At 46.4% G+C, this 14574-nt stretch overlaps 1 protein-coding gene across 1 annotated transcript; it reads right to left on the minus strand.

The window, feature by feature from the left end:
• Positions 1 to 3148: 3148 nt before the first annotated feature.
• LOC112432076 (uncharacterized) lies at positions 3149 to 6504 on the minus strand. Its single transcript, XM_076879286.1, has 7 exons — positions 6395 to 6504; positions 5638 to 5713; positions 5464 to 5532; positions 5270 to 5380; positions 5149 to 5185; positions 4798 to 4874; positions 3149 to 4699 (listed from the first exon to the last, which is right to left on the minus strand). The coding sequence occupies exons 1-7, from the start codon at positions 6407 to 6409 to the stop codon at positions 4683 to 4685; spliced, it is 402 nt and encodes a 133-aa protein (XP_076735401.1). The 5' UTR covers positions 6410 to 6504; the 3' UTR covers positions 3149 to 4682.
• Between the last annotated feature and the right edge of the window lie 8070 nt (positions 6505 to 14574).

Raw genomic sequence — 14574 nt, forward strand, 5'->3', positions numbered from 1 at the left:
TTACAAGATCACACGCGAGGAGAATCACTGTGAGAGGCAGACACCCGCACACACCACGTGCATGCTGCTGGTGGTTGCTGTGTTCAACCTGTCAACACAAAGAAGAAGCAGTACCGAGCTGTAATCATACTTTTCCTACTTTCTTAAAGTCTGGGTCGACAGCTCGGTGGTGCTGTGGTTAGCACTGCTGCCCCACAGCAAGAAGGTCCTGGTTCAGACCCACAGTCCGGCTGCGTTTGCAGTGGCTACTCTGGTTTTCTCCCACAGTTAGTGGGCTTGGTTAGTTGGTTTATATTACCCGTGAGCAGTGTTCCCTGTAATGTTTCACGTGTCTGCGCGAACACACAAACTCCCTGAGCGGCCCTTGGACCACTGTGAGCAACAGCAGACGTGTGCACTGTGGTCACGCCAGCATCCAATCCATCCAAGTTACATGTTTATTAAAGTAATCAAATTACAGCATTCACGTTACACTACTTTTAATTAAGTGCTTTAGCCCACTTACAACGAAAAATAAAATCTTGTCCATGACCTGTAGCATGTTAACACTATTGGAAGTAAAAAAAAAAATATATATTTTCTTAATAAAGCTCTGACTTGTATTCTGAGTCTGTGGTCTGGGAGAGAGTCTGTAACTCTGTCTGCAACATACAGTAAATAATGACCAATGTTGGGCAGTTAATTATATAGTTACTTCTTCAAAAAAGTAACTGAGTTTTGCAAACAACAAAGTGTTTTGCAGCTGTTTACCTAAAAATGCAGCCAAGGTGTTTTTTAAATAAACATTTCAAACTATTTACAGAACAATCAGCTGTTCTGCATCAAATCTGATGCCACACAAATTATTTGTGCCGCTCCAAAAAATAATTTGTGTCCACTATGAGATGAAGGAGAACAACAGCCTGATACCTGCAGGCCTGACAGCAGCAGATGTGTCACTGCTGTAACACCTGTAACACTCAGCAGTCGCCTCATTGTTCTGACACACACAACAAAACTACTGACTAGACACTAACTACACACTAACTACACACTAACTACACACTAACTACACTCTAACTACACACTAACTACACAAGATTTGCGCTAAACGTCTCAAGTCTCTCACATCTCAAAACACGCCGTCACTCCTAAAACTTCCCCCCTTCCTAAACGACTAAATGCCATGTCTGGACTGTGGGATAAGGTGGCATCGTTCTGATCCCACACGGGAGCAGCCAGTCACTGACTAACACTGCAAAACTGAATAGTTAAGGTATTTACTTTAATTTCAATTCAGGTTAGATTTTTTTTTTTTGTGCGCGACGCAGATTTTCTGTGTGCAGAGACCGTGCCGGCAGTGCGCAGCTTAGAGGGAACATTGCCATGCAGATGGTTGTCTGTCTCACTGTTTGTCCTGTGATAGGCTGGTGAGCTGTCCATGGTCTACCTCACCTCTCGCCCTATCACACCTGGGATAGCCCCCCTCCAACCCTGATGAAGATAAGAGAATGGATGGAGTGGATGTTGTTTTAAATCCATTGTCTTTATTAAAGCAGTGGAAGTCTTGATCTCCTCCCCCGACTCAGCTTGAATCATGGGGATGTTCACCGTCTTAATCTTATGGAGCCTGTAAAATGCAATGTTTTAACAGCTTGACAGAAGAAGTCACCAGAGCCAACATTTTCAATGCTTTGAAATATAAAGTTCTAACATATCAAAGACCTTCTAAAAGTCCAGGCAAAGGATTAGGTTATCACCAGGGCATAGAAATGTTGATTACAGTGAGTTTTTCATGAAACCAGATTGGGTTTCATCAATGATCGGCTCCAGAAAAGCCAGTGTTGAGGCAAAAATGTTGTCGTCTGCATTCAATTAGGTCTCCAGTTATCAATAACCACATTAGGTGTGGGGATTATGTCTTCTGTTAGTGCAGGAGATAAAGAGCCTTTTCCAATCCTCTCTAATATAACGTCTAGCAGTAATGGAGCTAGCTCTTCAGAGAAAGGTTGCTAACCATCAGTTCCAGGAGATTTATTAGTTTTAAGATGATCAATCGAGGAGATGATAACTGATAAGCTATCACCTCATCATAAAAAACCTTCAATCATCTTGATTTTTCTGCTTGACCTTGTTAAGAGAGTTCATAAAAGATGGTTGCTGAGAATGAAGAAGCAGAAAGTTAGCGGCCATCCAGGTCTTTATGTCTTTAAGACATTCCTGCAGTTTAACTCATTGGTGTGTGTTATCTGGCTTCATGGACAGATAGAGCTGGGTGTCATCAGCATAGCAGTGAAAATGTATGCTATGTCTTCTAATGATACTGCCTAAGGGAAGCATGTATAATGTAAACAGAATTGGTCCTAGCACTGAACCCTGTGGAACTCCATAATTAACCTCAGTGTGTGAAGAGGACTCTCCATTTACATGCACAAACTGGAGTCTATTAGATAGATATGATACAAACCACTGCAGCGCAGTACCTGTAATACCTACAGCATGTTCTAATCGCTCTAATAGGATATTATGATCAACAGTATCGAACGCTGCACTGAGGTCTAGCAGGACAAGCACAGAGATGAGTCCACTGTCAGAGGCCATAAGAAGATCATTTGTAACCTTCACTAAAGCTGTTTCTGTGCTGTGCTGAGCTCTGAAACCTGACTGAAACTCTTCAAATAAACCATTCCTCTGCAGATGATCTGTTAGCTGTTTGACAACTACTCTTTCAAGGATGTTTGATATGAAAGGAAGGTTGGAGATTGGCCTATAATTAGCTAAGACTGCTGGGTCTAGAGATGGCTTTTTGAGTAAAGGTTTAACTACAGCCAGCTTGAAGGCCTGTGGTACATAGCCGATCATTAGAGATAGGTTGATCATATTTAAGATCGAAGAATTAATTAATGGCAGGACTTCTTTGAGCAGTTTTGTAGGAATGGGGTCTAAAAGACACGTTGATGGTTTGGAGGAAGTAATTATTGAAGTTAACTCAGAAAGATCAATTGGAGAAAAAGAGTCTAACTTAACATCAATGGTACTAAGAGTAGCTGTAGATAATATTACATCTGTGGGAGTAAATTAATCCTGGAAACAGTAAATCTTCTTCTGTGAGCCTGACATTACAACCTCCTAGCTTACAATAAAACAGATGAATCCATGGCGAGAGTCATTATGTTTTTAGTTTAGAGTTTATTATGTGATACAAACACACACTCTGTTCATACAGCAGATTATCTAATACACACCTGAAGTACCAAAGAAAGTTTAAAGTATAAAACTGTCACAGATTTCTGAATAAACAGGAGCACACAAGTACATAATGACTTCAACATTTAAAAGAGATTTATGTTTACAACACGTTCAGTTTACAGAGGTGATCAGATTTATTGATCCAGAATCAATAAATAAGCATCACTACTGACTGAAATAGCTCATCCAGACATCTCACACTCACAGTGAAAGGGTTAAAGGTCATTCCACTGATTTTACACACGTTACTCTCAGCTTGTCGCCTCTGCAGAGGTAAAGTTGCATTATGGGACATATAGGAAATGAAACAGCTGATCGGGAGGATGCTGGGGTGGGGGTGGGGGGGTTCTGGGTGAGCTGTGACAAATTACAGACTTATTTTATAGACCCAAGCTACACCTGGTCTATGTGTGAGCTACACCCGAGCTGCACTTTCTCTACACCTGAGCTACACCTGGTCTACGTGTGAGCTACATCCGAGCTGCACTTTCTCTACACCTGAGCTACACCTGGTCTATGTGTGAGCTACACCCGAGCTGCACTTTCTCTACACCTGAGCTACACCTGGTCTATGTGTGAGCTACACCCGAGCTACACTTTCTCTACACCTGAGCTACACCTGGTCTATGTGTGAGCTACACCCGAGCTACACTTTCTCTACACCTGAGCTACACCTGGTCTATGTGTGAGCTACACCCGAGCTACACTTTCTCTACACCTGAGCTACACCTGGTCTATGTGTGAGCTACACCCGAGCTACACTTTCTCTACACCTGAGCTACACCTGGTCTATGTGTGAGCTACATCCGAGCTGCACTTTCTCTACACCTGAGCTACACCTGGTCTATGTGTGAGCTACACCCGAGCTACACTTTCTCTACACCTGAGCTGCACCTGGTCTATGTGTGAGCTACATCTGAGCTACACCTGGGCTACGTGTTAATGAAGTGGACCCAGACTTCACCTGAAATTAAATTCTTCCTAGGACTTGGACTACGTCTAGTCTACAGTTACGCCACATCTGGCTACAACTAGTCTACACCTGTCTTACACCTGGAATCTAACCTTACTTCACACCTGAACTACACCTAGTCTACACCTGGTCTACATTTGTATTCTTATAGGGTGGCCTGGATGTGAAGTATAATGGGTGGATCAAACCAGTCTACAGGTGGACTCTGACCCCGGACAGGACCTGGACTTTAATCCCACCCAGGACCTGGACTCTGATCCACTCAGGACCTGGAATGATGAGCTCGACCTGGACCTGGACTCATGAGCCCGGCCTGGACCTGGTCTTTAATCCACCCAGGACCTGGACTCTAAACCTGCCCTGGACCTGGACTCCACGTTTCTGGTTTCTGAGAGCTGGATCTGCTGCTTTGGCCATCATGGACAGTGGCTTGTCCCTAAGACGTTGGTGCTGAGAGGCATTCAGAATGACTTGCTTTCATTCAGGGCAGGTACAAAGCTGCAGAAGAAACAAGCAGGTGAGTCACATGGTCAGAGGGCCTGTTACCTGAGGGGCAGGTGGATGTTTGAGGGGGTGGAGATTGTGGAGATTGTTACCTTTCTTTTGCTTGTACCGCTGGGATAGCATTGAGAGAACCAGAGCGAGCACCAGAACCAGGAACACAGACACTGATCTGCAGATATAGAAACACAGTTAGCTCCACCCCTTCAAAAAAGAACCAATTGTAATGCAGATAAAACTAAGTCCAGCTAAACATCCAATCAGAAGCCTTCATCCGTTTAATACAAAAACACAAACAGGAAGAGAAAACACTGAGCACTAGTAGGTTAAAAGGATCAGATGAAGAAAGGAATCAATAACAGATGAACAGCTCATCACAGAGTGTTGACTGATTGATTAAAAAGTGATTAGAGGCCACTTAATAATTACAGGAGAGTTATCCTTACATCACACTTAGGATGATCCACATTTCACCAGGGAAGACTGTGGACGAGAAAAAGGACAGTGATAAGAACTTCAGGTTCCTCTCAAGCCGTGTGAAGAAGAAGGATGAACAGGTGAGCCTACCAGGAGGTCCAGCAGTGGTCACCGTGGTGACTGTCACCGTGGTCACAGTTTGGTTCCCGCACACAGCATCAGTCCACTGCGTGCACTCAGATAGAGTGTCCCGATGTAAAGCTGGAGGACACATAGGAGGACAAATCAAGCAGTGACTGATTGCAAATAGGTAAGTCCAGCCCTTTTACTGAAAGTGTTCTTACCCGAGCAATCAGTACAGTCTTTGCACCCGATCCCTACAGTCTTGGAGCAGTTCTTCACTAGGAAGAAACCTGAGAGACACACACATGAGCTAAGAGACATGCGCAGGTGTGCACAGGTAGATCTGTTTGAGTCAAAGCTTCAGCTGCAGGAGAACACACATTAGGACTCCTTACCTCGTGCACAGGTGGGACAGCTCCCTGCAACCCCTTGTACAAAGGTCATCTTCACCAGCAGACATGCAATGCTCACCTGGGATAAGACACATAGACAGTTGGACAACAAAGTGTCAGGTAAGAAGGGCATAACTATAGCGCACCTGCCTGAGCTATACTGAAGCTATACCCTGAGTATACCTGAAGCTAAAGTCCTTTCTATTAGCCCAATCTGCTCTGTCCTGTAAGGTAACAAACACACCTGGACAGAAACCAGATTCAGCGATCCAACTTTAGACACATGTTCACCTAATCTTAATCTGTAAACAATCAGTTCAAACCCTGTTGCTAGGAGACAGAAACAAAGTTCAACAAATGTGGATTCCTGAGAATGAGGCTCCACCCCTCTGCACGTATCAGCAAAAAACGAGCCAGAACAAGCTGATCTGATCTGAGGAGTCACAAATACTCACAGACCATATCAGACCAGCGCAGAGCAAAAACCACAGACCAGGCACCTCCTGTCATGGACTTCCAGAGAGTGAAGAAGTCTGAACTGCATTAAACGTGTTTAAATCTGCAGTCAGTCGTAAAATCAGAGAAAAGTCTTCATCTCAGGACTCCTTTAACCCTTCACCTTCCTCCTCCTCTGACTTCATGTATCTTCAGTGAGCTGGCACTCCTCTCTTAAAGCTGTACATGCTTGTCCTTGTGTGCGCTTTCTTCTGCTCTCAGACTTATTCAGGCTTCCTGCCATCGTCACCTGCCCAGCACTCACCTGCAGACCGTCCATGTTGTCGTCTCCTTGCTGTCACGGTGTGAAGTGATCGAATGAGTGACCCTGCACGCTATGACCTCTTTTATACTTTTGCGCTCCACTTTAAGATGAGGAACACTCCTGAGTCATCACATTACATCAGCAAAGTGGGAGGGGCAAAGAGTTCCTTGGAAGGACTGTTATTGTCTGGGCAGAGCTCTGGCACTAACAGATGCAGTGTGACTGTTTAACTGAAGCTTTATTGTCATAAAAGGTGTAAATTGTTGTCTCTGAGAGACCTTTAATGACAGGAAGGAGACAACATGGGCCAACTCTACCTGTGTCCAGCTGTCCAGGTGCTCCTAGCAGTGGGGACTAAAGGTGATGCTGACTGAAGAGAGTGTTTTGTTACACACTCAGGTAAATGTGCAAACCTGTCAGGAATAACTACTTTCACCTGTTCAGACTGAGATCACACAGAAATTCTTAGACTCCTTTTATATCAAAACAAACATGTTGGTCCAAGACTTCTGCAGGATGCCACAAACGGTAGAGCGCCAAGATGAGGTCACTTCCTGTGAAGTATGAGTGAGCCTATCACCATTACTGATGGATGGCTAGTTTGTGTTGGTCTGTTTCAAAAAGTGCTTAAAGAAGTATTTAGACTCTTAAAGTTGCTAAAAGTACTTTGTGGCGGTGAATGAGCCGACAACAGCACGTTTTTCATTGGCTGGCTTTCCACCTGCCCTGCTTCTGTAGCACACACACCACACCCTCTCCTCAGGTCGCAGCGACATCTTTATCAGGCGACACATGAATAGATAATGGGGCCACGCGTGCGAGTCCGCCTCCCTGACATCACACCCTACCCACTGCTCCACCCCTGCCCTGCAGCTGAGCCACACCGCGCCACACCTTACCCTGAATGAGCCAGCGCTCTTTCACAGAGTTAAAAGTATCAGCGAGTGACTTTGCCCTTTCAGTGGACATTTAGCCCACTGCAGTAAAGAGAAAGTTTTGTGTTGATGGATTTGTCATCATTAGTCAGATAAAAGCTGCGTCTTGTAAAGCAGCGAGGAGTCAGAATCACTGTGAACTCTACAGACGCGCTAAAGGTCACAGACACAGGCTCTGAGTGGACCCGAGGTCTGGTTTCCTGATGAGTGTACCTTACAGCAGCAGATGGTTTGGATCTGCTCACTGTGTCAGTGCAAACATCTGGATGTGATAAATATTTACACACAGTTTCCATGGTGTCTGTTTGCAGACGTGCTCTTTGTTTCATCACACTGTGTGTGTTTGTCCGGCTAGACCCCAGTGGAGCCTTCAGTGCAATCATATCTATCTAACATCTATCATGTGAAAGGAGAGTCCTCTTCACACGCTGAGGTTACTTATGGAGCTCTGCAGGGTTCAGTGGCAGGACCAATTCTGTTTACATTATCACATATGATGTGTTTCTGGTGGCTTCACACGTGAACGGTTTGCAGCCGAGTGTGAAGCGCTGGGAATGAGAATCAGCAGCTCCAAATCTGAGGCCATGGTCCTCAGCTGGAAAAGAGTGGAGTGCCCAGTCCGGGCCGGGGACGAGTTCCTGTCCCAAGCGCGGGTGTTTAAGTATCCGTCTTGTTCACGAGTGACGGGAGACTGACAGACAGATTGGTGCTGCAGCTGGAGTGATGCAGATGCTCTACCTTAGAGATAGAAGTGAGGAGTTCGGGCGTCCAGCAGGGGCTCAGAGTAGAGCCGCTGTTCCTCCACATTGGAAGGAGCCAGCTGAGGTGGTTCGGGCATCTGACAAGGATGCCTCCTGGGCGCCTCCTGGGTGAGGTGTTCTGGGCATGTCCCACCGGGACGAGGCCCCGGGGCAGACCCAGGACACGCTGGAGAGATTATATCTCTCGGCTGGCCTGGGAACGCCTTGGTGTTCCCCCAGATAAGCTGGAGGAGGTGGCTGGGGAGAGGGAGGTCTGGGCCTCTCTGCTTGGGCTGCTGCCCCCGCGACCCGGCCCCGGATAAGCAGAAGTGGATGGATGAACTGAATATTTTTGCTCCTGGAGCATTCGCTGGTGTTCATGAAGAATGGAGGAAGCTCGTTTCTCTGTGTGTGACTGAGCAGTTCTGAACCACAAAAACACAACGACTGAAGATATGAGCGGTTGCACAGCTCACTGAAACGTGTCCTCTCTCTGTGGACAACATCTGGATCTCTGACTCTGCAGCTCATCACGTGGAGCTGGAGAGAAGGTGTGACAACAAACAGCTTGCAGTAAATACAGATCCTGGTCACAGCTGACATTGTGTGTGTTAAGACTGATCCCTGATGAGGCTCCATTGCACTTAAAGTACTTAAAGCACTTAAAGTCCTTAAAGTTCTTTTGCTCCGAGAGCTTTTAGGCTTTACTTCCCTTTTTGTAACGTTTCCTGCTGAGCCTCTGTGGATAAAGGGGGAATTAAAAATGTGTGAGGTGACTCTCAGTGTGCTGAACAGGTTGTTTTTACAACATTCATGTGTGTGCGTGAGAGATGCAGTGTGAGTGAAACTGTGGGATAAAAGCTGCTCGTTTAGAGCTGAAAATAGTTCAGGACGAGTCCTGACAGGTGCAGGACGGCTGCAGGCGTCAGTGAGAGCAACAAAGAGTTTGGCACCTCGACTGGGAGAAACCTGCTAGGTGAGGACCAGCTTTACCCTGGCTTCTGCAACAGGGCTAATTGTAAACAACGATCTGTTACCAGAAACAAAGCAGGTGTTTCTAGGTGTCACAGGCTGGGCCTTTTGAATTTTATTTTGGATTGCTGAGCTTCTCGTGTTAGGTTTGTGATTGAGGGTTATTCTTATTTAGGTTTTAGTTGAGGTCAAGTCGTTTTTGTCATCTGTCTCCTTGTTTTTCTGTTTGGTTTCTTGTCATGTGTTTCACGTCTGGTTTAAGTCTCCATGTTTCCTGTTTTATTTTGAAGAGCTCATTGTTTTGTTTCTACTTTCTCCTGTGGTGTGATCATGTTAATTTGTGTCAGCTGTGTCCCCTCCTCACCTCCTGTGTATTTATTCTGAGTGTTTCCATTCGTTCCTCATCACGTCCAGTGTGTATCGTTCCCCATCATAGAAATCATAGTTAATCTATAGTTTCATAGTCAGTCCATAGCAGTCTAGTCACAGTGCAATAGTTTTGATTTATCAGCTCAAAACAAACGCTCGCCTTTGGTTAGAATTAGCTCCGCCTCCCGCCTGTGTCCACACCTGGGTCCTCCACACCGTCTGCCCCCCCACAGACCGTGACACTAGGAGGCTTTGTAAAAATGTGAATACAAACAGAATACAGTGATTTATAAATCATCAAAGCCACATTTTATTCACAGTAGAACAGAAAATATGTCAAATATTTAAACTGTGAGCTCATTTTGAACTTGATGGAAGCAGCATTGCTGATAAAAGGCTGTAAAAGTCAGTGGTACTGAACAGAAACAGCTAGAGGAACGTTTATAGCCAATCAGAGAGAGGCCAGGTTTCTCAGAGGTAAGGATGGGCACCAGTCTGCAACAAGCTGTGGATTTCCCACTAGAGGACTCTTGTGATGACACCCTACGATCAGCGTTCGACCAAGTGACGTAGAGCTGACATTTGCACTGATTAGAGACAGGCTGTATCAGGTGAGTCATGACACCACACTGACATCAGCATTTCACCAGAGCACATGGGAGATACTGCTGTTTATTACTTTATATATTTTTTGCACATAGAAAAAGTGAATGGCGTTGTCACTTGGTGTTGAGTATCACTTCCTGTTCCCACGAACAGTGGTGTTTTTGCTGATCTGTGTAGCAACTTTAATTGAAAACTCATCACTTCTTGTTCCCTTGTGTGATCTCCACTCGCTTCAGCCAAACCACACTCTCTGTGTATTTGGGGATTGGCCAGCTTAGCTTAGCTCGTAGCTGATTCGCTCTGTGTCAGGTGTTAATCAGACACACCCTTGACACACGCTCCAGTGCTAACAATGATTTCTTTAGATAAAACATGATTCATACAAACTTTCTGTGGACGATCAGTAATAAATCTGATCCAGTGAATCAGCCCTGGAGTTAGCCTCGTCTTAATTAAGTGCTGCAATAAAACCTGTGTCCTCATTGTCCTCAAAGCTGAAGTCAAACCAACAAATACAACTCTTACCTGAGCATCTGTTTGTCGTAACTGATGTGCAACGGTATCAACTGAAAGCAGCGCTGCATCTTCTTTCATTTCACCCCCTTTGTGGCTTAGATGCCAACTGCGTAGGGTCCACCTGATCCAGCAGAGGTAAGATGTTTACTGACCACTCGCTACGTAAATTCAGTAACCTGTCAAAGCGTGACTATCCAGAGTTGGGACGGTGAAGAAGAGTTGCAGTCCTACATGCCTCTCTGCAGCTCGCCTGTCAAGGCGGACCCAGAGGCCAGCACGTGCACGTGGACCTATGAAATGCAGTTTTTAACGTGTACACAGACTTTATTCACAAAATACAGATGAGGAGAGTTTATGTGGGGAGATGTGCACAGAATGTCACAGCTACTAACTATTCACAGGGGAATAATCGAGGTGTGGGAAACTCGAGCGTGGCTCTCTGGAACAGACAGAGATGGTTGATTAGCTGAGAAACCGAGGATGTGGACAAACAAAGCAGTCTCATCTGATGTGGCTTACTCTGCAGGCAGTGTAACGGCAGTCTGGCAAGGAAGGAGTGGCTAGCAGGTCCCGCGGGCATGTGGTGTGGATGTTAGCCGGACAACTCGGAGACCAGGCAGTTAAACAGAACAGTCTCCCCAACTACCACAATAGTAGGACAGCACCCCCTACTGGTGCCATACCACAATAACCAGGGTTGTTACATCAGGTGGTGAGTGTAACATGTTGACTCATGTGTGTATCAGCCACTAGATGGCACTGTGTTGCTGCAATGTGTGCAATTCACTCGCGAGCAAGAAGCTCCAGAGGAAATGGAGAGGTAGACGAAATAAAGTGGAATCGGAGCAGAGATTGGTGTGTGCGTGCAGTTAGTAAGAAGCTCGGTATATAGACAAAAACAAAACATGGTGTCAGAAGTGGGATTCTACGCAATCCCTCGCCGTCGGACAGCGCAGACATGGAGGCTTACGGCGTTCCCACACCGCGTATGGATTGGGACTCCAGCAACCTGCCCGAGGCATGGCGGCGTTTCAAGCAGCACGCTGAGCTAATGTTCGCTGGTCCTCTTCGGGGGAAGGAGGAGGCAGATAAATGCAGCTACCTTCTTCTATGGGTCGGTGAGAAAGGACGGGACGTCTACAACACGTGGACGCTCACCGCAGACGACTCCCGAAAGCTTCAGACGTACTACGATAAGTACACTGATTACATCATACCGAAAGCTAACCCAATCTACGCCCGATATAAGTTCCATGAAAAGATGCAGGGTGAAAATGAGACATTTGAACAGTTTATTACAGAGCTGAAACTGCTTGCTAAAGACTGTGGGTACCCAAATACAGATGAAATGGTCAGGGATCGCATTGTATTTGCCACTAACTCGCCACACGTCCGAGAAAAGCTACTCAGCCAAGGCGCAGAGCTCACGCTAGAGAAAGCTATAGATATAGCACGATCACACGAGCTAGCAAAGCAACAGCTAAAAACTATGGGTCACTCCAGGGGCCAAGAAACTGTGCACGCCATCGGCAGGAAATTGCACAGACAAGAATATCAAACAAGAAGCGTGAGACCAAAAGAACACGCTAATGCAACACTAAAAACGTGCAGCTATTGTGCCGGACAACACAGTAATAAAGACACCTGCCCAGCAAAAGGGAAGCAATGTGCAAAATGCAAGAAAATGAACCATTTTGCGAGAGCATGCAGGTCAAGACTCCCTTCGCAGACAAAAGCCCACCTCAAATCAGTACACACTGTGAGAGAGAACATAGAAATGTCAACTATGGACACAGATGAGGACCAAGACTGTTTCTACATTGATAGCATCACCATAGAAAATGAAGGAAGAAATGATGAGCAAGCATATGCAGACATGCAGCTTGGTTCCCCCCCACAGACAGTGAGGTTTAAAGTTGACACTGGGGCGCAAGCAAACACAATTCCAGCTAACATGTTCCAGACACTCTTCCCACACGTGACACTGAAGCCTGTCACACACAAGCTCACAGATTATGGGGGACACTCACTCAGCGTGGAAGGAAAATGCCAGTTAAAATGCAAACACAAAGACAAGACCTGCACGTTGGAATTCCATGTTGTTAACACAAGCGCCCCACCTGTATTAGCAATGAAAGCTTGCCGTGACCTTAACCTGGTAAGGATCGTGATGGCAGTGACGGAGGAAAGAGGCAAGACAACCAACAGTTCACAGGCAATACTAGACGAATATGCAGACGTATTCAAAGGGATAGGAGAATTTCCTGGTGAATGCAGTTTCCATGTAAATCCAGACGTTGCACCCACAGTCAGCCCACCTCGTCGGATTCCCATTGCTCTGCGAGCCCGACTCAAAGACGAGCTCGACAACATGGAAAGGAACCAAATCATATGCAAGGTCACAGATCCTACGGACTGGGTGAATGCACTTGTTGTCGTGGAAAAACCCAAGACAGGCAGACTCAGAGTATGTCTGGACCCCAGACCCCTCAACAAGGCTATACAAAGACCCCATTACCCTCTACCCACCTTGGAGGATGTCACCACAAAACTTGCTGGGGCCAAGTATTTCAGTGTTTTGGACGCCAGATCAGGCTACTGGGCCATTAAGCTAAGCCACGAATCATCTCTGTTAACCACATTTAATACTGTGTTTGGCAGGTACCGCTTCCTCAGGTTGCCATTCGGCATAATCTCAGCTCAGGATGAGTTCCAGCGACGCGTGGACGAGACCTACGAGGGCCTGAGGGGCGTGGCAGCCATTGTGGACGACGTATTGGTCTTTGGAGGAACCAAACAGGAGCATGACGACAACCTGAGGGCCATGCTGCAGCACAGCAGGGAGAGAGGTGTAAAAACTGAACCCTGACAAGTGTACCATCTGCGTCAAAGAGGTCAGTTACTTCGGTCACACATTGTCACACGAAGGGCTGAAACCAGATCCACAAAAAGTAAAAGCAGTCCAAGACATGGCGCCCCCACAGAACAGGGCGGAATTGGAAACAGTGCTGGGGATGGTTAATTATCTAGCAAGATTTGCCCCACACCTGTCAGAGATAAATGCTCCGCTCCGCCAGCTGTTAAAGCAGGACAGTGAGTTTGTATGGGACAAGAACCATGACAGAGCCTTTCAACGAATGAAGGAGCTGATCACTAAAGAACCAGGCCCAGTTCTCTCCTTCTTCGACCCCAAGAAAGCGCTACGACTCCAGGTCGATGCATCCAAAAGTGGCCTCGGTGCTGTGATGCTGCAGGACGGCAAGCCAGTTGCCTACGCATCCAAGTCACTTAACAGCACTGAGCAGAACTATGCCCAAATAGAAAAAGAGCTGTATGCTGTTCTCTTTGGTTGCAAGCGGTTCCACGAGTACATGTACGGTCGACATGTGACCATTGAGTCGGACCACAAGCCACTTGAGTCCATACTCAAAAAACCACTAGCATCAGCACCACCACGGCTACAGAGGATGATAATACAGCTGCAAAAGTACGACATCAGCATCATCCACAAGCCAGGGAAAGACATCCCGGTAGCCGACACGCTCTCCCGGAAATCCATACAGTTCCACGATAAATCATTATGTGACGGGATGGATGCGCAGATCCACTCAGTCCTCAGCAACATGCCTGTCAGTGATCAGAGACTCTCAGAGATAAGAAACGAAACAGCCCAAGATCCTCAGCTCAACAGCCTGAGACGGACCACATTGAGTGGATGGCCTGATAAACGGTCTCAATGTCCGCCTGACATTCAGGAGTTTTGGAACCACAGGGATGAGATCTCACTGATAGACGGGATCATGTTTAAAGGAGAGAAAATGATCATCCCAAAAAGGCTCAGAAAGGACATGATAGAGCGGATTCATTCCAGCCATATGGGTATAGAAAAGAGCAAAAACAGAGCCAGAGACCTTCTGTTTTGGCCAGGCATGGGAAAGCAGATTGAGGAAGCAGTCGGAGCCTGCAGCACATGCCAGGAGAGACAAGCTGCTAACCCCAAGGAACCCCTGTTGTCACATGCAATACCAGAATGACCGTGGCA

The sequence above is a fragment of the Maylandia zebra genome, linkage group LG3 (genome assembly GCF_041146795.1).
Source record: "Maylandia zebra isolate NMK-2024a linkage group LG3, Mzebra_GT3a, whole genome shotgun sequence".
Classification (NCBI taxonomy): Eukaryota; Metazoa; Chordata; class Actinopteri; order Cichliformes; family Cichlidae; genus Maylandia; species Maylandia zebra.

Bases quoted from the DNA above. Each gene is read 5' to 3' on its own strand.
- LOC112432076 (XM_076879286.1), bottom strand. The intron at 5,533-5,637 runs GTAAGGAGTCCT...TGTGTCTCTCAG, and splicing joins CTGTCCCACCTGTGCACGAG to GTTTCTTCCTAGTGAAGAAC. The intron at 5,381-5,463 runs GTAAGAACACTT...TGTGTCCTCCAG, and splicing joins AGACTGTACTGATTGCTCGG to CTTTACATCGGGACACTCTA.